General features: G+C 43.3%; 1 protein-coding gene across 5 annotated transcripts in view; it reads right to left on the minus strand.

Annotated features, from left to right (window-relative positions):
* The window catches only part of PPFIBP1 (PPFIA binding protein 1), a 351,944-nt gene that overhangs the window by 19,441 nt on the left and 306,263 nt on the right, over nucleotides 1–26,240 (minus strand). For all 5 annotated transcript variants that reach the window (XM_030215475.1, XM_030215474.1, XM_030215476.1 and 2 more), the window contains 5 exons: nucleotides 19,023–19,164; nucleotides 13,621–13,749; nucleotides 13,374–13,524; nucleotides 10,923–11,034; nucleotides 4,925–5,013 (listed from right to left, as the gene is read on the minus strand). In XM_030215475.1, coding sequence (XP_030071335.1) covers nucleotides 4,925–5,013; nucleotides 10,923–11,034; nucleotides 13,374–13,524; nucleotides 13,621–13,749; nucleotides 19,023–19,164 — 623 coding nt within the window. The remainder of the gene's footprint in view (nucleotides 1–4,924; nucleotides 5,014–10,922; nucleotides 11,035–13,373; nucleotides 13,525–13,620; nucleotides 13,750–19,022; nucleotides 19,165–26,240) is intronic.

Raw genomic sequence — 26,240 nt, forward strand, 5'->3', positions numbered from 1 at the left:
GTGGTTGGGAGGCGAGGATAGGGGAGGGCAGACTTATACGGTCTGTACCAGAGCCGGTGATGGGAGGCAGGACTGGTGGTTGGGAGGTGGGAAATACTGCTGGGCAGACTTATATGGTCTGTGCCCTGAAAAGGACAGGTACAAATTCAAGGTAAGGTATACACATATGAGTTTGTCTTGGGCAGACTGGATGGACCATGCAGGTCTTTTTCTGCCGTCATCTACTATGTTATGTTATGTTATGTTAGGCTAGGTATGTTTGGGTCCTAGAAGACTCATTCAGTGCAGTCAGAGATCTTTTATGGCATAGGTGCCTACTCCGTGGGTGCTGTGGGTGCTCGAGCACCCCCAATATTTTGACCCGCCAGAAGTTCCCTTCCCAGCCAGCCCGACCTGCCCGGTGCTCGCCCTCTTCTCCCTCAACAGTCCTCTGCCCTCGCCTTCCTGCATGCCGCCCAGAATTTAAAATTCATCTTACCTTGGGGTCCCGGCGGCAGGAGAAAAGCGAGCAGGCTCGGCGCTTCAGCCTTCCCTTCTCTCTCAGCTCTGGTCCCACCCTCATTTCCTGTTTCCGCAAGGGCAGGACCAGAGCTAAGAGAGAATGGAAGGCTGAAGCGCTGAACCTGCTCGCCTTTCACTGCTGCCGCCGGGACCCCGAGGTAAGATGAGCTTTAAATTCTGGGCGGCACGCAGGAAGGCAAGGGCGGAGGACTGTTGTGGGAGAAGAGGTCGGGCTGGGGTTGGGACTGGCACTTGGAGAGGGGGGCTGAAAAGGGGCAGGTGGTGGTTGGGGTGAGTTACTGGACATGGAGGGGAGGGAGGAGAAATCGTTGGACATAGGGCAGGGGAGAGATGAGACTTGTTGGACATGGAGGGAGGGAGGGGAGGGGAGAGAGGAGAACTGCTGGATATGAATGGAGGAGAGGGTAGGGGAGAGAGGAGAATTGCTGGATATGAATGGTGGGGGGAGGGGGGGAGGGGGAATGCACCACCTGTAAAAAAAAAAAAAAAAAAAATTCAGCATCCCCAATCATTTTGAAAAGTTGTATCCTATGTTTGATGGTGTTTCCCTAAAGAACTGCAAGCAGTATCTTATTACTGTGAATTGGGATCTATGAAAGAGTAATAAAAATCTACCAGCTGAAGGTAGGGAACTTCAGCCAATGCTGCATATTTCCAGGTCACCCAAAATCCTGTTCAGAGCATGTAATGTCTGGAGCATACAAGATCCTTCTCTTACTTTTCTCTGACACCCACCATCCCAGGCCTAACCACAAGGCTCAGTAATAATTTAAATGGCCAATGTTGGTCTGACCAGAACTGGTCTCCAAGCTTTCCTGTGTAACCTGCCAGACAGACTCAATTAGGTGAGCACCTATATTCCCATTAGAGCTTCTAATCATTTCTGAAATTGCCACCTACCAGAATGGCCCAGCTGCCAGTCAAGCCTACTACCACAGGATTCACAACCCGTCAGATAACCTGGCCATGCAGTTCTCTCTGTCTCCACTAGGACAGACACCCAACACTTTCTTATAAACCCACTTTTGACCTGCACTCTTCTAGCGCCAGAACTCATTGTGAATAGTGACAGCACGACACACTGTAGTAGAAACTGAAAGGATGCTTATTAGTGCAGACTTCTGATGGAGGTTCATTGATTTGTGATTAGAGTTTTGGTGGAGGTTAATTTTAATAGGCAGAAATGTAACATTTTTTTTGTAGTACTAATGGTTCTATTTTATGCACTTATTTTTATGTATGTTTTTAGGTGTACGCCAGCTTTGCAGTGTATAAGGCAGGCTGATTGCACATTGTGCTCTATTTTAAAAGCAATTAAGGATCATCTGTGCTTATACCATGCTCTCTCAAATTCTGCTACATAGCTTTCCAAGGGGTTAAAAAAGGCTATAATGTTTAGGCCCCCTTGCCCCGCCCTTTTTTGTGCCATTAGGGCATCTTTCACTTTTCGTCTTTCATTCCAGAATTACATTAGTTAATAATTAGTTGATAATATTGTCTCTTTTCTGTACTGCAAATCTACCAATATCTACACTGTTTGTAACGTGCTAATCTGTTACTCTCAGCCACTTTATACCTACTACACTATTGTTGAAATTCAAACTCTATATTTTTGATCTAAACTGTAAGCCACATTGAACTCAAGCTTGTTTTTGGGATAATGTGGGATATAAATAAATAACTGCAGGGAAACTCGGCAGAATCTTATATTAAATTTAAAAAAAAATCAAGACAAGTACAAAAGCTTAACATTCTTCTGTAAAGAGCAGACTGCGTTGTTCACAGACGTCCAAGAACAAAGCTCCTTTCTTCTACTGGTGTCCAAGCAAAGCCAAAAGCAGTAACAAGCCCAATTTCCTCTCATCCACCCCACAAATATGCACACTAAGCTTTATAGCTTTCTGATTTGGCTTGTAATGAGCCAGCATGGGAACTCAACCTTTTAACCTGTGCTAGCTTATTATCTATATAAAATTAATCCCTTTGTTAATACATCCTTGGCACAAATTCACAACATTGAGTCATCAGGTCACCCAAGATGGAACAATGCCATAGACAGACTTGGCTGTGTTATTTCCTTAGTTAGTGCCGATATCCTAATCTGCATCTACAGCAAATGTCCAACCCTGCTGCGTAAACTGAGCTGTTTAAATTGGAGAAGCCCAACGCAATCAAACACTATATGTATGTGGATAAAGAGATGACCCGTGAATAGAAGCCTTGGGAGTGACTAATTTCATATAGAGTAGAGAGGTGTGGTAGCCGTGTTAGTCCACTTTTAAAGGTAATTTCATATATAAATAATATATTTTTTAGGACACACTAAGATTTGATTTAAACTGAGCTGTTTTCATTATTACTCTTTTTGGAGCTGTACCACTACCCTTCCTTAGAATACACCCACCTCTCAGATCATCTTTTTCACTTTTCCATTCAGTTTGACTAGTTGCTACGTTTGTGAGAGATTACTTTTGTTCTCAGAAAAAAAGCAGGTCATACAACCAAATGTATCCCTCCATCATCAATTTTGTTTTAACCTTATAATTTCCTCCAGCTGCAACTGGAACAGCTTCTACTGGGTTGAAGGGCTATAAGCTTTTGTTTGTAAGCATCTGTGATGGAGTGAGGGGAGTTGTAGTATGGCTCACTAAATCCCCCATCCCAAAGCAGCTCTTGGTTGGATTTCACAGACCATAGTTCCTTCTGGATTCTAGTATATGTACACTCACTTTGGATCCAAGACCTCAATGGACTGTGTCTCCGGGTGGCAAAGGAGAGGAAACCAACCCCAGATCTCCCACATACCAATACAGCATTAAAAGAGAGCCACTAGATCAACTGTTCACCACAGTTCAGACCACCAGATGCCTTCTATAGTGGACTTCCAAAATATCAATTATATAAACTGCAAATAGTGCAAAATACAGTAGCCAGATTGTTACTGATTAAGAAAATGCAACATCACATAATGCTATTGTTGGCTGAACTGAACTGGTTATGTGTAGAACAATGTATTTCCTTTAAAATTCCTTGTTTAGTTTTTAATGTTGTACTTGGAGATAGTCCCAAGTATTTGAGGGATTTGTTAAACTTTTATGAGCCTGATAGGAATTTGAGATCAATCCAGTTGGAATTATTGCAGATATTGGATATAGTGAATCTTCTAGCCACACGATTTCAAGCTTTTAAGGAAGCATAATATAATACAATGCAATGCAATGTCCTTAGATTCAACTATTTACCAGTGACTGGTTTAATGCGGATTACATCAAGAAAATGCATCACTACTAGAGTTACAAAGACATAAGAATCATTATACAAAAAACACAAAAATATATGTTATCTAAATAGCCTACACAAAAGAAAACTCAAAATACTATTTTGATTACACCAGGGGTGGGCAACCACAGTCCAGTTGGGTTTTCATGATTTCCACAATGAATAGAGTGGAGGAGTGGCCTAGTGGTTACGGTGGTGGACTTTGGTCCTGGGGAACTGAGCTCAATTCCCACTTCAGGCACAGGCAGCTCCTTGTGACTCTGGGCAAGTCACTTAACCCTCCATTACCCCATGTAAGCCGCATTGAGCCTGCCATGAGTGGGAAAGTGCGGGGTACAAATGTAACAAAAAAAAATATGCATGACATTGATCTACATGTACTGATTCTATTGCATATAAATAGATCCCATGCATATTCATTGTGGAAATCTTGAAAACCTGACTGGATTGTGGCCCTTGAGGACCATAGTTGCCCACCCCTGGACTACACCATACAAAGGTTTCCTTAAATGCCTGAACCATCTAAATCAAGGCTTCTCAATTCAGTCCTTGGGACCCACCCAGCCAATTCAGTTTTCAGGATATCCACAGTGAATACTGCATGAGAAAAATTTGTGCACACTTTCACCACTATACGCAAATATCATGCATATTCATTGAGGATATCCTGAAAACCTGAATGGTTGTGTGGGTCCCAAGGACTGAGGTTGAGAGCCACTGCTCTAAATCAATTCTGAACAGCTCTGATTGCTCTTGTATCCCTAAGTCTTTGAAGTTTCTGCTTAGTAATTGCTTACAGCAGCTAGAATTAGCATAAAGCTCCGATACCTGCCATATACAAAAGGCAACTTGCATGGCTAATAATTACTGGAGTAGGTCACAATGGTTACACATTAAAATCAAGACAGAAGATAACTTAATTACAAATATTTCTTTCTAAACGGTGATATGTATGCATACATCTCTCAAATGAGCTCATTATCCTCATGGCCATATAAAAATAATAAAAAATAAATAAATAAAAAGACACGGTAAAAGAAAAATACATGAGCCTTACTAAATTTATCAGTCATATATTTCTGGCAGAGGGAGAAAATACTGGAGAGTAAAAGACGCAACTCACAATAGTCATATAATGAAGCATCCTGCCGTCCACCTTCCCGTCGTCAAACTGCGTCTTATACTGGGGTAAGCCAATGTCATCCAGCCATCCTAAAAGAAAAGAAACATTTCCAAACACATGCTCTGGCCTTACTACTACAGTACAAAAAAGAAAAGAAAGAAAAGAAATAAAGCTTTCCTAATCCACAGTAGGAGAAAAATGTAGTACAGCTACCGAAACATTTTGTTTACCTTTAAATTTCATTTCTGAGGCACTCTGAACTTTTCTGGGAAAAAAAAAGCTGTTGCATTTGGTTGATAAAACATTTGTAGGAGAGCCTCAGAAATGATTTATATCATGATTTTTGTTTTCCTTCAAAGAGATTTAGCTACAGCATGGCCATCTGGAGGTGCCTCCTCATCTCTTTTTTTTGTCCAGTTCATTTATCTTTGTTTTGGTACTGCCTCAAGTTGTTGGTTTGTTTTAGATATAGTTGCCACGACCTCATCACTTTTAATGCTCCAGGGAGCATCTGCTGAAGTTCTGTGAAGCTGGACCTTGCCTAGGGTGGGTCCCTTTGATCTCTACTGATGGCCGTTTTGTTCTCCAGTATGAGAGTTGCCAACACTGTGTACCAAGATCAAGCCTCTGATTTCTACGGGAACTGACTGCTGCTAAACCCAGAGAGTGCTGGGCATTGGCATTAGTTGTTCTGAATGCAATGAAAATCGATACCACAGAAATCCCTCTCTGCGAAGGCAGCCTGCTCAGTACAGCTGGTCTTTCAGGGATACGGAGACCAAGGCAGACCAATGGCGTTCCCTGGTTGGCTGCCACCCGGGATGCGCACTCCCCCCCCCCCCCGCGCACCATCTACAAGCGCCCCCACCCCCTGGGTGCAGAGAGCAGCCTTGCAGCTTTCGGCTCTGCTGGTTCCCTGCTCCTTCTGCCCTGGAACAGGAAGTAACAGAAGAGGGAGCAGGGAACCAGTGGAGCCGACAACCGCATGGCTGCTCCCTGCACCCCTCCTGCCATGTGCACCTGGGGTGGACCGCCCCCACCATCCTGCCCGCCACTGAGACAGACACACGTGTGTATGGATCACCGACAGCTTGGTCCATCTTTTACTGGGTGGCAGCAAGAGCTATGAGGATTAGCCTTGGAGCCTTATATATGAAACCAGCTTGCTCTCAGACAGTGTGGGAGTAGTGTTGTAGGATAAGGGGAACATGCCAAGCTCAGACAACAGGGACTTTATATTCAGGTTTCAGCAACAAAAGCAACTTGTCTTCTGCAACATAAATTAGCTGGTAGGCATACATACAGATTTCTTCATTAGCAAACAAACATGAGCTATCAGAGATAAGAAGCAATATCCTGTTTCCAGGTGTGGTACAGTGTAATGAGAAAGCAGGGCAGGCCATAACAATAAAATGCAGGGAGTAGTGGCAACTAATGGCTAGGGTGCTGGAAGACAGCTGGAGCAGTGCAGCTCTCACAGGAGAAGGAAGAGGTCAAATGCATTCAACCACAACATGCAGTGAGATGGCAGCGGATCACACCGACAAAAACCTACTTGAAATAAAGGCATCACTGGATGGTATGGCCTAGTGCAGGCCCAGAAGAGAAGTGGATCCAGGGAATGCATGAGGCAGGCAGCAGTATGCCGGGGGGGGGGGGGGGGGGGGGGGGGGAGAACCTATAGGGCAGTGGCTGGATAGAGGTTTCCTGTCCCTAAAATATATTCGTGTTGTGCACAACAGCTTGGACTTAAACATCTTAATCTCTCTTCCAGACAGAAGTTGTGGTTGGATGGGTACAGTAACACCACACTCGGGGCCCGATGCAGAAACCTGCACATGCCGATAATTATATGCAAAAGTACATTCCAATCTATCTGCAGATACAATTTTCTTCTGTTCGGACCTGTGCACAGATCTGTCACCTCCGATTCTGTCTTGTAGCAAAAACAAGAAATTGGCATTAAATCCTCTCAGATCCTACAGAAGAAGATGAATTGACCCTTCTATGCCTCCTCACACCTGGCGTTCAAGTTCTAGTGTTATATTTGGCTTAAAGTCTCCTGCGTACTTTTCTACACCAAGGATGAATACGGCCTCATTACTATTCATTTTTATATGCTACGCTCCAGTGTGCCAAATGTGGATTCACACAGTGTTGTCTATCACTCAGATAAAAAAAAATCGAGAACGGAAATCTCACTGACAGTGTGTTTCTGCCTGCGCTAGCTTTCTGTATCAGCCCCTCAGTCATAAGTAAATTAGTGTTGCCATACTGGGTCAGATCGAAGGTCTATTAAGCCCAGTATCTTGTTTCCAACAGTGGCCAATCCAGGTCACAAGTACCTGGCAAGATCCCCAAAAAGTGCAATACATTTTATGCTGCTTATCCTAGAAATAAGCAGTGGATTTTCCCCACTTTAATAACAGCTTATGGACTTTTCTTTTAGGAAGCTATCCAAACCTTTTTTAAACCCCACTAACTGCTTTTATCACATCCTCTGGCAACAAATTCCAGAGTTTAATTACACGTTGAGTGAAGAAATATTTTCTCCAATTTGTTTTAAATTTACTAATTTGTAGCTTCATTGCATGCCTCCTAGTCCTAGTATTTCAGGAAAAAGTAAACAAGCAATTCATGTCTACAAGTTCCATTCCACTCATTTTATACACCTCTATCATATCTCCCCACAGCCGTCTTTCCTCATAGGGAAGTCGTCCCATCCCCTTTTATCATTTACGTCGCCCCTTTCTGTATCTTTTCTAATTCCACTATATCTTTTTTGAGATGTGGTGACCAGAACTGCACATAGTATTCAAGGTGTGGTCACACCATGGAGCGATAAAAGGCACTGTAACAGCCTCGTTTTTTATTTTTCATTCCTTTCCTAATAATATCTAACATTCTATTTGCTTTCTTTGCCGCTGGAGCACACTGTGTTTCAAAGTATCGTCAACATTGACTCCTAGATCCTTTTCTTGGTCAGTGACACCTAACAGGGAACCTTGAATCACGTAGCTATAGTTCAGGTTCCTCTTTCTTACATGTATCACTTTGCACTATCACTTTGCACTTGCTCACATTAAACATCATCTGCCATTTGGATGCCCAGTCTTGTAAGGTCATCTTGCAATTTTTCACAATCCTCTTGCGATTTAACTTTGAATAACTTTGTGCCATCTGCAGTGTTTTAATTTAATTCTGGCATATATAATCTGCTTAACCATCAAGTTCAAGGCGGAGAATAATCGCACATTATGAGCAGGTACTTTCTCTGTTCCCAAGGTCACAAGGAACTGCAGTGGGAATTGAACTCAGAACTCCAGGATCAAAGCCCGCTGCACTAACCATTAAGCCACTCCTTCACTCTCAGTATGGTTGCTGTGCTAGTCTCAGTCTCTCTCAGACTACGCAGGCCGTCACCTCCCTCATAAGGGATCCAGTGTCGGGAAAAACTTAAATACAGAGTAACAAGGCCCATCTCTTGTTCCAGAGACTGAAGCTCATTGAAACTAGAACTTCATAAACACACTTGACTATACCACCACCTATGTGCAGTGAGATCTCTGACAACTGACCCCTCAATCCTAGACGTAACCACAGCTGCTGGTTCAGAGCTGCTGATGTGGGACTGGAATATTTAGCCAGTGAAACAGTGAATGCAACCTGATGTTTTATACATATGTGACTTCTTCCCCTTATGTTTGCTATCCAGTATAATGAATGTTATAGATCATTTTGACTACCCATTTGTATTAGTTACTTGACAGGTGAGTCACAAGCAAATACAGTAAGTACTGCCATCCAAGAGTGCTTGCAATCTCAAAACAAGGTTTACTAACCTGTATTAACATCAGCACGTAAGGTATTATTACAATTCATCTATGTTACTAGTAAATAGGAACCACTAAGAAATAACAGGGCTTGCATTAATGCTCATTAATATGCGTCAATACTGCTTAATACTAAGTTGGTATCTGAGGCAACAGAGGGTGACAGACTTGTCCAAGGTCAAAACTGGGTCAGATGCTGGATTTGAATCCTGGCTTCCCTGTTTTTAAGGTCACTGCTCTAATCCAGGGATTCTTAACCCAGTCCTCGGGACATACCAGACTAGTCTGGTCAATATTCCATCCTCATTCTTCTTGATCTTTCCGCTGCTTTTGACACTGTCGATCACTGTCCTCACTTGGATTCCAGGGCTCTGTCCTTTCCTGGTTCTCTTCCTACCTCTCCCTCCGCACCTTTAGTGTTCACTCTGGTGGATCTTCTTCTACTTCTATCCCTCTGCCTGTCGGCGTACCTCAGGGTTCTGTTCTTGGTCCCCTCCTCTTTTCTATCTACACTTCTTCCCTTGGTTCATTAATCTCATCCCATGGTTTTTCCTACCATCTCTATGCTGATGACTCCCAAATCTACCTTTCTACCCCTCATATCTCACCTTGCATCCAAACCAAAGTTTCAGCATGCTTGTCTGACATTGCTGTCTGGATGTCTCAATGCCACCTGAAATTAAATATGACCAAAACCGAGCTTCTCATTTTCCCCCCCAAACCCACCTCCCCGCTCCCCCCGTTTTCTATTTCTGTTGATGGCTCTCTCATTCTCCCTGTCTCCTCAGCTCGAAACCTTGGGGTCATCTTTGACTCTTCTCTCTCCTTCTCTGCTCATATCCAGCAGATTGCCAAGACCTGTCGTTTCTTTCTTTACAACATCCGTAAAATCCGCCCCTTTCTTTCCGAGCACTCTACCAAAACCCTCATCCACACCCTTGTCACCTCTCGTTTAGACTACTGCAATCTGCTTCTTGCTGGCCTCCCACTTAGTCACCTCTCCCCTCTCCAGCCGGTTCAAAACTCTGCTGCCCGTCTTGTCTTCCGCCAGGGTCGCTTTACTCATAGTACCCCTCTCCTCAAGTCGCTTCACTGGCTCCCTATCCATTTTCGCATCCTGTTCAAACTTCTTCTACTAACTTATAAATGTATTCACTCTGCTGCTCCCCAGTATCTCTCCACACTCGTCCTTCCCTACACCCCTTCCCGTGCACGCCGCTCCATGGATAAATCCTTATCATCTGTTCCCTTCTCCACTACTGCCAACTCCAGACTTCGCGCCTTCTGTCTCGCTGCACCCTACGCCTGGAATAAACTTCCTGAGCCCCTACGTCTTGCCCCATCTTTGGCCACCTTTAAATCTAGACTGAAAGCCCACCTCTTTAACATTGCTTTTGACTTGTAACCACTTGTAACCATTCGCCTCCACCTACCCTCCTCTCCTCCTTCCCGTACACATTAATTGATTTGATTTGCTTACTTTATTTTTTGTCTATTAGATTGTAAGCTCTTTGAGCAGGGACTGTCTTACTTCTATGTTTGTGCAGCGCTGCGTACGCCTTGTAGCGCTATAGAAATGCTAAATAGTAGTAGTAGTAGTAGTCTGGTTTTCAAGATACCCACAATGAATATGCATGACATATACGGTCTGTGCCAGAGCCGAGACTGGTGGTTGGGAGGCGGGGATAGTGCTGGGCAGACTTATACGGCCTGTGCCCTGAAGAGGACAGGTACAAATCAAAGTAGGGTTTACACAAAATGTAGCACATATGAGTTTATCTTGTTGGGCAGACTGGATGGATCATGCAGGTCTTTTTCTGCCGTCATCTACTATGTTACTATAAATTTGCAAGCTCTTCCTCCTTTGTATGCAAATGTATCTCGAGAATATTCATTTTGCGTATCCTGAAAACCTGACTGGCTGGGTGTGTACTGCGTACTGAGTTGAGAATAACTGCTCTAATCACTAGATTACCCCTTTAAATAGAACTGGAAATATATTTGAGTTTAACTTTTAAAATGTTCAAGTCCCACAACACAAACAGAAAAATGGGATTTCCTCATTAGGGTGCACAAAACACCCTCTCAATTAAAACAATTTTTACTTGTTCCCTCTCTTCTCTCCATCACCCCTTGGCAGCAGCTTTAAGGACGGAAGCTTTTACTTGTTACCCAGGTGTAGTCCAACTTCCCGTAGGTGCTCTCCTCCTCTGACCCCAGGGCTTGAAGGGCTAACTGAAGTTTCTTCCGATGCAGCAAATGCTTTATTCCCAGCTCCTTCAACAGCAAGAATGTAAACAGAAGATAAGTAACTTTCCAATATTTTACGGCAAGTGTTCACAGAGTATGAAACACACACAGTTAACAAAACACCATCTTGCAGTCTGGTAGCAGAGCAGCACAAGTGAGTTTCATGTACATGGTGCTTCCCCATCACTGTCCCTGCCCCTCCTCAACAAAAGCTCAGTATTTCTGAGGAAGTGCCTTCACTTGCCCTCCCTTCCCCTCCAGTCTGCATTAGAATATGGAAATCATTTAGAGCAGAGGTGTCCAACATCAGGCCGCAACCTAGTCAGGTTTTCCCCAATGAATATGCACGGGATCTATTTACATGCACTGCCTCCACTGTATGCAAATAGGTCTATCTTTAACCAAGGAGTTGAGACATCTGAGCTCTTAGTTCTCCTTTCAGAAACATTTAAAGTAGGGCTGTACATTTAATGTGTTAATAATGCAATCAGCGCGTTAAATGTTTAACTCGTGTTAAAATTTTTAACCTGCGTTAACACCTCTCTCTCCCCCACCTGTAAACATCCAGCATTGCTCTGCCTGCACTTCTTTCTTCTCTGGCACACTCCTCTCCTCTGCAGCTCCTTATCTCTGCTTTTCAAGGCCACTGCACGCAAAGCACACCGCGTGTCACCCAGCTCCAAGCCTCTCTCTGAAACAGGAAGTTCTGTCAGAGGAGGCGGAACTTCCTGTTACAGAGAGGCTTCGGCACTGGTGACACAGCAGTATGCTTTCAGTGCAGCAGATGTGAGGAGCAGGGAGATGGAGTTGCAGAGGAATGGGCGCTGCTGGAGAGTTAAGAAGAGTTCGCACTGCCAGTAGAAAAAAAGAAAGATACAGACTGCACTGGGGTGAGGTGGGGTGGGGGGGAATGGGCAGCGGTGACAGCCGAAAGAGAAGAGACAGAGATGCGGGGGAGGAGGGGGCAACGGTATGAGAAAGAGATGAAGAGAGAGCGATGCGGGGGAGGGGTGGCAGCAGAAAGAGAAAGACTGAGAGATTTGGGGAAGGAGGGTGCGACAGCAGGAGAAAGAAGAGCCAAAGATACGGGGGAGGAGGGGACCATGGCAGGAGAAAGAGAAAAGCCAGAGATACAGGGGTAATGGGGTGCTAGAAAGAGATGTGCCAGAGAATTAAGAAGTGGTGCCAGGAGGAAAAAAAAAAAAAAGGAAGAGTGAAAGAAAGATGGGGACCTCAGGGGTGGGGGGGGGGGGGGACAGATGCTAGAAACAAGGGATGGAAGAATCAAAGAAGGGAGATGGTGCTCATAAAAGAGGGGAGAAAAAGAGAGAAGGAAAAACATGGTAATCATGGATGGAGGGAAGGGAGGAGATAGTGCCAGGGGAAGGAAGGCAAGGGAGGAAAGGGAGATGGGAGGAGATGGAAACAAAGTTATTGGTTGAATGTTTAGGATCAATTAAAAAAAAAAAGTAAATTATGGGGCTCATTTTCAAAGCAGTAGACTTAAAGCTCCACAGGTTACAGAGGCTCATTTTGAAAGCATTTAGACTTCAGAGTTCGATAGGGAACTTTGCAAGTCCAAGTGCTTTGAAAATAAGCTTCCATGTGTACAAGCTAAATTTATTTCAACTGCTTTTACATTCCAACCACAAGGTTAAAAAGTTTAATCGCGATCGGCCGTGTGGTTGAAAGCTTTAATCTGTGGACAGCCAATTTAAAGACATTTCTGTTCAAAAAGTATTTAATGTAATCTCCCTGTTATTTTTCTGGAAACAGTTATTTTTGTGTAATCTGCTTTGATTCGTCTAAGGGCATTAGAGGAAAATAAATGATATAAAAAGAAAGAACATTCTCTTCCGTAACTTGCAAACATTTTCCTCATTTTAAGGCCTTAATTTGGTTTCTTTCCACCTGATACAGGGTAAAACAAGACTAAAGTAACATACCAGGTTATAAATGAAATGAAACTATAAATTTTGGTATAAGCAGATTTGTACATCTCATTTTATTTTTTAGCCAGGTGATTTCTTCCTGATCCTTTTTGGTTCTAGCTTAATCAAAACTAGCCTCTAATCAAGCAAAAGAATCACTAAACTTCATTTAGAGCTACCTAGGGGGTTTCCCCTATTTTATAAAATCTCCCAACTCAACTCAGTCATGGACCACAGGTCTTGGATCCTGCCAGAACACTAATATGGATCCCTGAAACTAACAGCTAGGTGTCGCTACTGAGCAGTGATTGGGATTTCATGGACTCTGGTCCTCTGTATGACATCAGGTCATCATTGCTGCTGAGCCACAGGACTGGCCCAGAGTCTCACATTTTGAGTACAAAATATTCGCTAACGAAGCACAGAGAATCTCACCTTCTCCAGATCCTGCTGAGAAGCGTGTAGCAGCGTCTGGCCAGACACTATCCACTGCCTTCCGTTATTCACATACATGCCCAAGCCCTGGTCCTGCAGCCAATTATAAACCTGTTCCTTTGTCCATTTAGCAAATGGCATGTCCAAGTCACTACAAAGAGAAAAACATAGTACACTTGTGAGAAAAAAAGCAATCAAATTTTATACAGTATCCTACAATACCACGAGGGCTACATTTATGTCTTACTTGCTAACATGTCCGAAGTCTCGAGACCAGCCCAGTCTTGGCCCTGCAGTTGCTCTCGTGCCCCCCCTTTTGAATTCCGTCTCTGGCTCATCATCTGGATTAAATGTGGTAGACTGACTTCGCTTCAGTCTGGAAGAAATACATGAAACGGTGTCATAATATTTTCCTCAGGAAAAATAAAAATCATACAAGTATGATCTTTGGTTCAGGTCTTAATCTGATATCAGTTTAGATAGAGTTTCCAGTACTGCCAGGTATCACCTTCAGCTCCAGTGCAGAAAAGATGTAATACTGGCCCTAAGATAATAGGATGTCAGGGCAAATGTGATTTGTAAAGCCATTTTTTCTTTTTTATTCAAAATCTTCTCTCCTTCCCCAGCATGACTGCATTGGTGGACTGGAAAGGGATCTTCCCATAAGGCTGAAGAGGCTTCTACTGCTGATCCTCCCACCTTTTCAATGTACCTTTAGCCTTGCTGGCTTAGGCCTGTCTCAGAAAATAAGGTTCTATACCCTGCATTAAATAACAAAAAATGGCTGTAAAGTCCACACAAATGTGAACATCAACCAAAAGTGGACACTAAGGATTCAGACATCGCCAAGAATTTTTCACCTCTCCGGCTGTTAAGAAGGCAGGATAATGATCTTACAGTGACTAATATGATCAGTTGTCAAAAACCTCCTTCCTGTCCATATTTTTCAAGCAAATTTTTACTCATGCAAAACAATGTATTAAACCTTCAGTCCATGCAGGCAATCATAAATACTGCTTATATTTCATTCTGCGTGACTCGTTTCAAAATACATTTAAGCAGCCTGAAGAGCGAATACTTATCTTTAGCAGCTGAATCCCGGCAGGCATCCATTTCGCAATGGCTTCATCAGGGGATTAAAATCAGCAGTACACTCTCGCAGCAACTTCAGAGAGTATACTGCAAGTGATATGCTGATTTTAATCCCCTGAAGAAGCCACTGCAAAATGGGTGCCTGTTGGGATTCAGCTGCTAAAGATAAGTGTTCGCTTTTCAGGCTGCTTAAATGTATTTTGAAACGAGTCACACAGAATGAAATATAAGCAATATTTATGATTGCCTGCATGGACTGAAGATTTAGTACATTGTTTTGCACAAGCAAAAATTTGTTTTAAAAATTTGCTTGAAAAATAAGGACACGGAGGTTTTTGCCCAGTGATTATAATTAGTCACTGTATAATCAATATCTTACCTTATTAACAACCGGGCAGGTGAACAAATCTTGGCAATGCCTGAGGTATTTTCCTCCTGTTTTAAACAGTATATGAATCCTTAATGTCCACTTTTGGCTGACAGATGTATAGTGCATTACTCAGAGGAGGCAGAGAGACCAAAATCAGATAGACATTTGTAAAACAGATGTTTTTACTTCTAACGAAATCCAAGAACAAATTTATTTTATTTATTTGGATTTTCCTCACACCTTTTTCAGTAGTAGCTCAAGGTGAGTTATTTATTTTATTTTATTTTATTGCATTTGTATCTCACATTATCCCACCTATTTGCAGGCTCAATGTGGCTTACATAGTTTTGTTAACATTGTCATTGCAAGGTGACATATACATTTAATGTTGTGTAGAGGTTAAATGAGGGTAAAAGAAGAAGGAGAGGAGTGATTTAGGTAGCTATAGATGAGATATCTTAATTGAGTGGATTGTCGGGTGTATTATTGTGGCTATTAGTTCTCATTGTATGCCTTGCTGAAGAGATATGTCTTAAGAGATTTGCGAAAGATAGTTGTTTCGCCAATTGTTCTTAGGTCTGTAGGCAGTGCATTCTACACTTGCGTGCCCAAGTACGAGAATGTGGTCGCATGCATCTGCTTGTACTTTAGTCCTTTACAACTGGGGAAGTGCAGGTCGAGATATTTGCGGGATGATCTTGTGGCGTTTCTTGTAGGCAATTCTACAAGGTTTAGCATGTAGATTGGGGCATCTGTGTGAATGATTTTGTGTAAAATCGTGCAGATCTTGAACGTAATGCGTTCTCTAAGTGGGAGCCAGTGAAGCTTCTCTCTCAAGGGTTTTGCACTTTTATATTTAGTTTTTCCAAATATGAGTCTGGCGGCTGTATTCTGGGCAGTTTTTAGTTTTTTGATAGTCTGTTCTTTGCAGCCTGCGTATAGTGCGTTGCAGTAGTCCAGATGACTTATTACCATTGACTGTACCAGGGTCCGGAAGATGTATCTCTGGACGAAAGGTTTTACTCTTTTAAGTTTCCACATGGAGTAGAACATCTTTTTCGTCATGTTTTTCACGTGGTCATCGAGAGTGAGGTTTCGATCAATGGTGACTCCAAGAATTTTTAAGTTTTTTGAGACCGGGAGAGAACAGTATGGTGTTGTTATGGTAGAGAAGTGTTTTGTGTTATGTTGTGATGTGAGTACAAGGCATTGTGTTTTTTTTGCATTTAGTTTTAGTTGGAATGCATCTGCCCAGGTGTGCATTATTTGGAGGCTTTGGTTGATCTCGTTGGTGATTTCACTTAGATCATGTTTGAACGGGATGTAGATTGTGACGTCATCTGCATATATGTGGGGATGGAGGTTTTGATTGGATAGAAGTTTGGCTAAAGGTATCATCATCAGGTTGAATAAGGTTGGCGAGAGGGGGGATCCTTGGGGAACTCCACATTCAGGTGTCCATGGGAGTGATCTATCTGCGTTCATTGTTACTTGGTATGATCTTGTGGTCAGGAATCCTTTGAACCATTTGAGAACTGTGCCTCCTATTCCAAAGTATTCTAGTATATGTAATAGTATTTCATGATTGACCATGTCAAAGGCACTGGACATGTCGAATTGTAGGAGGAGTATGTTGTTACCAGTTGCAATTGTTTGTTTAAATGAGTTACATTCAGGTACTCTGGATATTTCTCTGTCCCAGGAGGGCTCACAATCTAAGTTTGCACCTGAGGCAATGGAAGGTTAAGTGACTTGCCCAAGATCACAAGGAGCAGCAGTGGGATTTGAACTGGACACCTCTGGATTGCAAGACCGGTGCTCTAACCACTAAGCCACTCATCCACTCCTTACAATAAGACAAATGTTATCTAAAGCACAATATTCAATTTTTAAATGATTATACATTTGAAATAAATGTCAAAAATCAGTATTTTGATTAAAAATCAAGATGTAAAGAAAGAACATACTTGTCTTGAAAATGTACTGCTCTCCTGAACATTTTTCAAGATTTGTATTTTAGTTTTAAACTAACATAGATTTGATTGTTAGAAGAGTAAAAATGTTCTCGTATCCAATGTACCGATAAAATACATGTATGTCTCTGTTCTGGCACTATCTCAACAGACTTGGGAAGTTTTATATTTAAACGGTTTTTATTGATGATCATATATTAACAAACAATGTTGTAGAAAACAAACATATGAAAGTCATAACAATACAGCATATTTACTTATACACTTCGTACTTGTTCCATCCGTGACCATCAATTTTATTTTACGATAACTCCCCTGCCATCATGTCCCTCCCCCTCCCTCCCTCCCTCCCCGTTCATCGCCTCTACTCTTAGCTCCTTACTTCATGGAGTCCTCTTTCAGCATCCATCGTGAATCTGCTCCTAATTATGCAAGGAGTATATTTCGACCACGTGTTTCTCAAATTAGGGTTTACCCAATTTATTTAGCACTGCACTTCTTGCTTTATGAGAAATATTTTGTAAGTATGGGTTCCATATGGTTATAAAATGCTTCCTTCTCTTTGGACTGTTTAATGCCGATCTGGCCTCCCAAAGCATGAGCTCATGTAATCTATTCCTCCAGAGCCACACCGATGGTGGCTCCGCCTGAGTCCAGTGCCTGAGTATACATTTCTTCCCCACTGCGTATGCCTTACAGAAGAGTAACTCCAAATTTTTATCTGAGATTCCATATGCATTATTTTTATTCAAAAGTACCCCTCTCCAGGAGGGGAACATTCTTTGCCCCGATATTTTTTCAAGATAATTTTGTATTGCTTTCCAATAGGATTTAATTTTATTACATCTCCAAAATGTGTGCATAAAAGTGCTCTTCTCTTTACTACACTTTGGACATTGGGCATCGGATAACCATCCGGCCTTTGCTGCTTGTGATTGCGTTATGTAGCCTCGAAGTATAATCCTGTATTGACTCTCCTGCAACTCCGCCCCACTCACTTGTTTGGGTATGTCCTTAATCAGTTTACCAAAATTTATGCCTTTCAGCTCATACCCCAAATCTTTACTCCATGAGTCCTTAAGCTTGTCATATACTCGAGGTGGATTGAGCCTCATTAAAGCTCTATGCATACTTGATATTGAGACCTGTCCATTTGCATCTCCCCTCAGAAATTCACGCAGCCTTTGTCCCACCCTCCCATCCAAGGCTGCTGGGTCCAAGCTAAACCAATAATGGTGTAGTTGTCTGTATGTATAGTAATCTTTATTAGTAATTGAAAACCTCTGCTGCATGTCCTGAAATCCATATAGTCCCCCTTCCTCATTCCTCAAATGCTCAAGCAGTGTAATTCCTGCTGCCTGCCATCTTTCAAATGACCCTTTCTCTAATCCCGGGGGGAAATCCCTGTTCCCTTTTAACGGAAGTTGATCACTTATATTGGGGTCTTGTTTCCAGGATCGCATGAGATGTTGCCAAATACGTCGCAATGGTTGCAGTAATACACTTTTCCTGCACTCAGACGGCAAACTCTTTGTCCTCGCCTGAAGAAGGAAATTCAAGTGCCAAGGCTTAAATAATGTGCATTCCCAACTAAGTGGCGTATGTTGATTCATATTAAGTGCCCAATCCCTGAGGTGTCTCAAAAGACACGCCTGGTTATATCTTCTTATACAAGGGAATCCTAATCCTCCTTGCTCCCATCCCAGACTTGGGAAGTTTTAAAAAACAAATCCAATGTGCCTATTCTTAAAGGTCAAAATTTTGAAAGTTGACGTCTTCCATCAACATTTGCCTCTAAGTTGTGAGCGAGTCCTCTGCTTGCGTTCCTGCCAGTGGCGGGTGGTGTTTCAACACTATATTTTCAAATACAAGAGACAGGAGTCCCAGGAAACCAGCCCATGCCTTGTAATTGACAATGAAATATCAGAAGCACCTCTTCATCCCCCCTCCCCCACTGATAGGAATGCAGGTGGAGGACTCCTACATAGGTTAGAGGTTAGACTGGTTTCCTCTGCTATATTTTCTGCACATTTACTTAGAGGGGTTTACAAAAAAAAAAAAAAAAAAAAAACTATCTTGAACTTCAGTCCTGTCTATATAGTAATGTAACAATCATCTTCTTGAAACTCATACCCTATGATACAAGCCACTTAAGAACAAAAACTCAAAAAGGACATATTGTCCCCCAACATTTACATTTAAAATCCAACTTACTTTCCAAATAGCTTCTTTATTCCTCTGGACTTCTTTCTGGGTTCTGGAGTAGATGGGGAAAGTTGTCCATTCTCCGATTCATTGGTCTGAGACGATAAACTGGCCGAATCTAGACGTTCAGATGATCCTCTCTCTGTTTCAGCTATAACAACACACCATTCCAGGATTTAGACAGATGAATGCGAGACATGATCCATTTTGTATAATGGATTTCTAATTTGAATAATCTGAATCACGTACGGTTTTAGAAGACAGTGGGGGGTAAGATTCCCTTTCTGTAAGTCGTACGATGATGGAACAGATTTTTAGCTCATGCAAGTATGGTTCTTTAAAAAGATCAGTGATAAATATAATCAAAAGAGAAAAAAGTCAGTAATTGGTAAGCCTATATCACACCTATTTGGGAGGATCTTCCTAGAAGATGATTAAAACACAGAGGTAGATGAAAAAAGTATGGGAGGCAGACCTAAAAGACACGTTAATGAACAAATAACAGCAACACTTCTGGGGTAAAACAAATGGTGTCTCATTACCACCACTGAAAACATAAGCTCCATTTTATAGCTCAAAGAGCTGTCATGGTGCCAGTTAAAGTTGTGAAATCTGATACTGAAGAAAGCAACTGCTGCTGGTCTTGTCATGAGGATGTAAATAAACTCTCTCATATGCTTTATAAAATGCTCAAAGCTACAGCCAGACTAGAGCACAGTGTGGAACAAAACAAGAGTATGTCCAAGTGAAAAACTACTTCTTCAGTATATTCATTTGGAATCTCATGTGTTTCAGACGAGCTTCCAGAGCACGAGGTGTATCATTTTTTCTTCTCTTAATAGCTCTAAGATTAACTGTACATAATTTTTAAAGAAGATTCAGTTCTTTTTTTTTTGAAAATATCTTTATTGTGTCTTTGGTGCATAATAATGTCAAGATAAAGTACAAAAATTAAAGTGCAAATACATGTCCCTACATGGGGACTTCTGCTGGTACAACAACAAACCAAGTGAAAGCCAATACACAAGTATATCACAAAATAGACTGCACATCTATGGCTTATAGTTATGTAAAACACCGTTGACTTTTTGGTTATGGTTAAACTTCCCACCCCTCCCAACCTCCCCCCCCCCCCCCCCTGTTGTCCACTGCTGGTAACCAGACAATGCTAGTCTCTCTGATTTCCTCTTGGAGATTCCTTTCACTCCCCTCTCCCAATTGTTAGTTTAGCATCATTTAGTCCTCAATTATTCTCAGCTGAGGGATCCATCAACAATACTTCAGCCTCAGGAATTCTACCCCATAGCAGTCGGTATTGCTGCAATCCTGGAGATGCATGAGGTTGTATCGTCTTCATTACCCAGCTAGCCATTTCTCTCATCAGGCCCATCCATACTTTGAGTTGGGGAGGGGCATTATCTATCCATGACATCAGAATGCACTTTTTGACTAGTATGGTGGCCACTATTACGAACTTACATTGGGCCTCACTCAGCCCTTGCTCTCTCAGATTCATCGAGCTACCCAAATATGCAACTGAGTAGGACCAATCAAATTCATCTTGTACCAAGCGTTCTATGTGTGTAAGGGCGCCCTGCCAAAGCTTACCCAGCTTAGGGCATTCCATAAAGGAGTGCAGTAGTGTTCCCACATGCGCTCTACATTTCACACATTGATCATCGGGCCACAACCCCAGTGCTTTCCCCTCTGCCTTGGAGACGTGAACCCTGTGCAAAATGCGAAATTGTATCTCCTGTAAAGCAGTGTTTGGTGTGACTTTGCAAAGCTCTCCAAAGGCCTTCCCTAATTCTTCCTCAGTCACTGTGCCCCCAATTTCTTTACTCCAAGTGTGCGCTAATTGCTGCAGATATGTAACTTGTCTATTGTCCCTGATAATCTTGTGCCACATAGACAACTTATTTAATATGGGTGGCACTTGCATAAACACCAAATCCATTTTACCAAAGGATACCGGGCCCCCAATTTTACGCTCTATTGACAGTACATAGTCCCTAGCTTGCAAAAAGGCAAAAAACTGGGTATTAGGGATGCTCCATGCGCGCCTGATCTGTTCGAAGGACGGGAAAATCTGCTCACCCACCCGGCGGAAATCCCCAATGTATCTACACCCCTTTGCTCTCCAAGAATGAAATATCGTACTTCCAAGGCCTGCTGGGAAGTCCGAATTTCCTGTCAAAGTGACAAAAGGACCCACTCCTCCCCTTGTTCCACCCAGCTCTCTCCACCATTTCCAAGCCCTCCGCAATGCAAGCAAGTATGGACTGATTTTTACCCTGCCAAAGCCACTAGCCTGTGCCGTGTCTATGAGTACGAATGGATCTAGAGGAGCACACCAACTCTCCCAGAAATCCTCCGGAGAGAAGGTCGTCCCTCCGGAATGTAACTCATGTATCCATCGCATCAGTGCTGCCACGTTGTATGCTCTGAGATCAGGCAGCCGAAGGCCTCCCTGTGTTTTATCTAGGACCAGTTTAGCAAATGAAATTCTGGGCCTCTTCGCATGCCATATAAACGAGGTAATTAAACTGCGATATTGACTCTCCTCCCGTTTACGAACCCATAAGGGCACCATCTGTAAAGGGTATAATAATTTCGGTAGTAGGACCATTTTTACTAAAGCCACTCGCCCCATAAAACTGACTGGGAGATCTTTCCATTTGTTGCATAACTTCTTAATAGCTTCCAATCTTTCCACTACATTTTTTTTGTACACCCATTCTACTTTTGCACTTAAGTACACTCCCAGATATTTGATCCCCTCCCTGGCCCATCCCAGCGGGAAGTCTGACATCTGGACACATGCACATGGGTTACTAATTGGGAGTGCCTCAGATTTTCCAAAGTTGATGCACAAACCCGAAAATTGACCAAACTTTTTAATAAGGTCCATCACTTGGAAGATACCTGTGGAAGCATCATCCACCAACAGCAACATGTCGTCAGCAAACATATTTATGCGGTATTCCCGACCTCCTACCTGAACCCCTTTCAGAGTCGGCTCTTGTCTGATTTTAGCTGCTAGTGGTTCGAGGGTGAGGATAAACAGAAGAGGCGACAATGGGCACCCCTGTCTGGTTCCTCCCCCCCAAGCGCACAACAGGAGTCAGCATATCATTTATTATAATTTGGGCGGTGGGATTGCTGTATAGTGCCTGGACCCATTCCAAAAACTCGCCCGTAATCCCATATTTTCGGAGCACCCAAAACAAGTATTCCCACACTACCTTGTCGAAAGCCTTTTCGGCATCTAGGCTTGCCATAATCTTATCCCCTGCTGTTTTACTACCCTCCAACAGAATGCGGCTGACTTTTAATATGTTGGCTGAGGCGAATCGGCCCCTTACAAAGCCCACTTGATCTTGATGGACCAGATGTGGCACCACTGCGCCCAGACGCGCTGCTAAAACTGCCGCCAGAATCTTAATGTCCTGATTCAACAGGGATATAGGGCGATAAGAGCCTACAAGCTCCACATCTTTACCACTGATGCGACCGCACCTGGAGTATTGTGTTCAGTACTGGTCTCCGTATCTCAAAAAAGATATAGTAGAATTGGAAAAGGTACAGCGAAGGGCGACGAAAATGATAGTGGGGATGGGACGACTTTCCTATGAAGAGAGGCTGAGAAGGCTAGGGCTTTTCAGCTTGGAGAAGAGACGGCTGAGGGGAGATATGATAGAAGTGTATAAATAATGAGTGGAATGGATCGGGTGGATGTGAAGCGACTGTTCACGCTATCCAAAAATACTAGGACTAGAGGGCATGAGTTGAAGCTACAGTGTGGTAAATTTAAAACGAATCGGAGAAAATTTTTCTTCACCCAACGTGTAATTAGACTCTGGAATTCATTGCCGGAGAACGTGGTACGGGCGGTTAGCTTGACGGAGTTTAAAAAGGGGTTAGATAGATTCCTAAAGGACAAGTCCATAGACCGCTATTAAATGGACTTGGAAAAATTCCGCATTTTTAGGTATAACTTGTCTGGAATGTTTTACGTTTGGGGAGCGTGCCAGGTGCCCTTGACCTGGATTGGCCACTGTCGGTGACAGGATGCTGGGCTAGATGGACCTTTGGTCTTTCCCAGTATGGCACTACTTATGTACTTATGTACTTATGTACCAGGTTTTGGTAATACTGTGATATGCACATGATTCAGAACTGTGCCCATATCACCCGAGACGCGTATTTCCTCACACATAGCCACTAATGATGGGACTATCTCACCCTGTAGTATTTTATAGAACTCTGTCCCCAGGCCATCAGGTCCAGGAGCTTTTGCTAATTTCAGTTGTTTTATGACATTCAGCACCTCCTGGCCCTCAATCGGCCTATTTAGGCTAGCTACCTGTGACTCTGTAAGGGATGGTAATCTCAGCCCTGCAAAGAAGCTCTCGCAGCTTGCCTCTGAGAAGGAACCCTTTGCATAGAGGGAAGAGTAAAACCGAACAAATTCTTGTTGAATCTCTGCCCTCCCCGTTTGTGCTTTACCTTGTGCATCCTTAATTTTTCCTATGAAACTTTTTCCACTTCTTTGCCGCACCAGTGTTGCTAGCAGTTTCCCCGTTTTGTTGCCCCATCTGTGCATGCGGTATTTGTATAAGCGGATATCATACAGTGCTCTGGCATCTAGCGCTGTCTGCAGCCTCTTTCTTGCTGCCGCATATTCTATCCTATTAACCTCTGAGGGCGAGAGAACAAGCCCTCTCCTTGCTCCCTGTACCTGGGCTATGAGTGTGTGGAGCTCCTTGTCCCTCTTTCTGTTGAGGGCTGCGGTGTACGCTAATATCTTTCCGCGTATCACTGCCTTTGCTGCTTCCCAAAAGACTCTGTTATTTACTGGCTGCTCTGAGTTTTCTTCTACGTATTCTCCCCACACTTGCTTTAGATACTGGCAGAAGGCTTGGTCCTGGTACAGGGCCGGGTTCATGCGCCAGCGACTCATCCTTTCCTTTTCACCCCACTTCAGTTGGACCCACACTGGGGCATGGTCAGAGACGACCGCCTCGCCAATTTCTGCTTTCTCAGCCAACCTAAGGATTGACTTATCAGCACGTAGTCAAGGCGCGTATGGACTCCGTGAGGATGAGAGAAAAAAGTGAATTCCCTCTCTTCTAGATGTAGTAGCCTCCAAATATCAATTACTCCCAGTTCATTGATTAGAAAGTTTACTCCCTTCCCATCATGGTCCCTGCTAACTGTCTTAGCTGGTTTCCGGTCTATTGAGGGATCACTAGTTATATTGAGGTCCCCCCCTAGTATAAATGGATAGTTATCAAATGTGGTGAGCTTTGCAGCCAGTAGGGTAAAGAACTTCTGTGAATATATATTGGGTGCATATATACTACATATAGCCACTTTCTGTCCCTGCAGAAGGCCTGCTATGATTACATACCGGCCTTCCGGGTCCTGATACAATCTGTGCAACTCAAATGCCAAGTTCTTTTTTAATAGGATTGCCACACCTCTCTGCCTGTTATTGTACGAGGCATAATATACTTCCCCCACCCACTCTCTGCGCATTTTGACGTGCTCAGCGTTCCCCAAGTGTGTTTCCTGCAATAAGGCGATGTCAGCCTGTTGTTTCCTTAACGTCTGTAATATTTTAAAGCGTTTGACTGGTGAGTGAACTCCGTCCACATTTAGGGATATAACTCTCAAACTAGCCATACAAAAGCAATCTCCATATCCAAATGTTCACAATAGATTTCATGAGATTCCCACCAAGGGGGCCTCCCAGCCAAACCCCCCAGGAAATTCTGGTAGCAGTGTGAAATGCATTAAATAGCTCCTTCTGTTGTGCGGTGGACAACTTCTCTCCCACTCCCTCCCCCCTCCTCTTCCCTCCCAGCCCCCCTCCCATGGAAGGATACCCCCCCCTACCTTCCAAACTCTCCCAACCATTCAACACATTCAATCTCCCCCCCAACCACATCCACAGCTTCTTCGCCTCACTCATCCCCTTAACACTAACTCCCCCCGGTCCCTTGAGCTTACCCTACCCCCCTTACAAAATAGTCTCTTATAACCCTCTATGTGCATGTCCTATTTCTTCCCCCATGGCACCCTACCTGTGTCATGCGGTACACTGCTAATCATAATACCTTTGAACTGTAGTCTCTATGCATATACCGTTAACAGGTATATACATTTGCTTATAACATTTGAGGCTTATAACATTTGAAACATATTAACCTTAACATGTAAACATAAACATAACAGGTCTCATGCAGATATTCAATTACATGTTGAGAGACTCATAATACCTGCGGACCATGTCTGAGTGTTATACTTTTCAGTCACTGCAGCTTGTCTTGTCTCTCACCCCACAGCTCGGGCATTTAAGGTATAGTAAGAACTTCGAGGAGGCTCCACTTGCTTCCATACCGATAGAGATGTCCACTCGCTGCTTAGCATGATTCTGCTCCTCCCAGCTCCCCGCAAAGCCATCTCTGGCAGGCATTTCTCATTGGTCTGCTCCACTGATCTGCAGAAGTTCAACACATGCAGTGAGCCTCCTACGTCTTACTTAGCTAGCTGTGGGGTTCTGCACATTATCAACTGTTCATTGGCCACCAGGGCTGCGGCCACATCTTCTGAGTCCCAAAACTAAGGAAGAAAAATAAACGTTAGATGGAGGTTGGAAACAGGCATTCAGGGCTGCATGTGTTCCACATAGTTTCCCAGTTCTTTAGGTTCTGTGAAGAAAAGAACTTTATTGTCCTGCATGATCCGGACTTTAGCGGGGAAAAGCAGAGCAAACTTTACTCCTTTCTCATACAGCCTCTTGCAATGCTGCCCCATCCTCCGACGTTGTTCAGTTACTGCAGCAGAGTAGTCCTGAAACATTAGGATTCTATGCCCGTTGTATTCCAACTCCCCTTTCTTCTTCCGGAACGCTAGCAGAAGTTTCTCCTTATCAGCGTAATTTAGGATTCTGGCAATGACCGTCCTGGGGCGTGCGTCTCCCTCTTTCAGGGCACCAAGTCTATGTACCCGCTCAACCTTCAATCCTTTCTCAGGCCCCTGCAATCCCAGCTTTTCCGGCAGCCATGACTCCATAAAGTGCCATAAATCTTTCTCTTTTACTGTCTCAGGGAGTCCCACTACTCTCACATTATTTCTTCTGCTCCTATTCTCCAAGTCATCTAGCTGTTTTTCCAGTTTCCCGCATTTTTGTTCAAGTTCCACCAACCTCGTGTCTGCTGC

The sequence above is a fragment of the Microcaecilia unicolor genome, chromosome 9, assembly GCF_901765095.1.
Source record: "Microcaecilia unicolor chromosome 9, aMicUni1.1, whole genome shotgun sequence".
Taxonomy (NCBI): domain Eukaryota; kingdom Metazoa; phylum Chordata; class Amphibia; order Gymnophiona; family Siphonopidae; genus Microcaecilia; species Microcaecilia unicolor.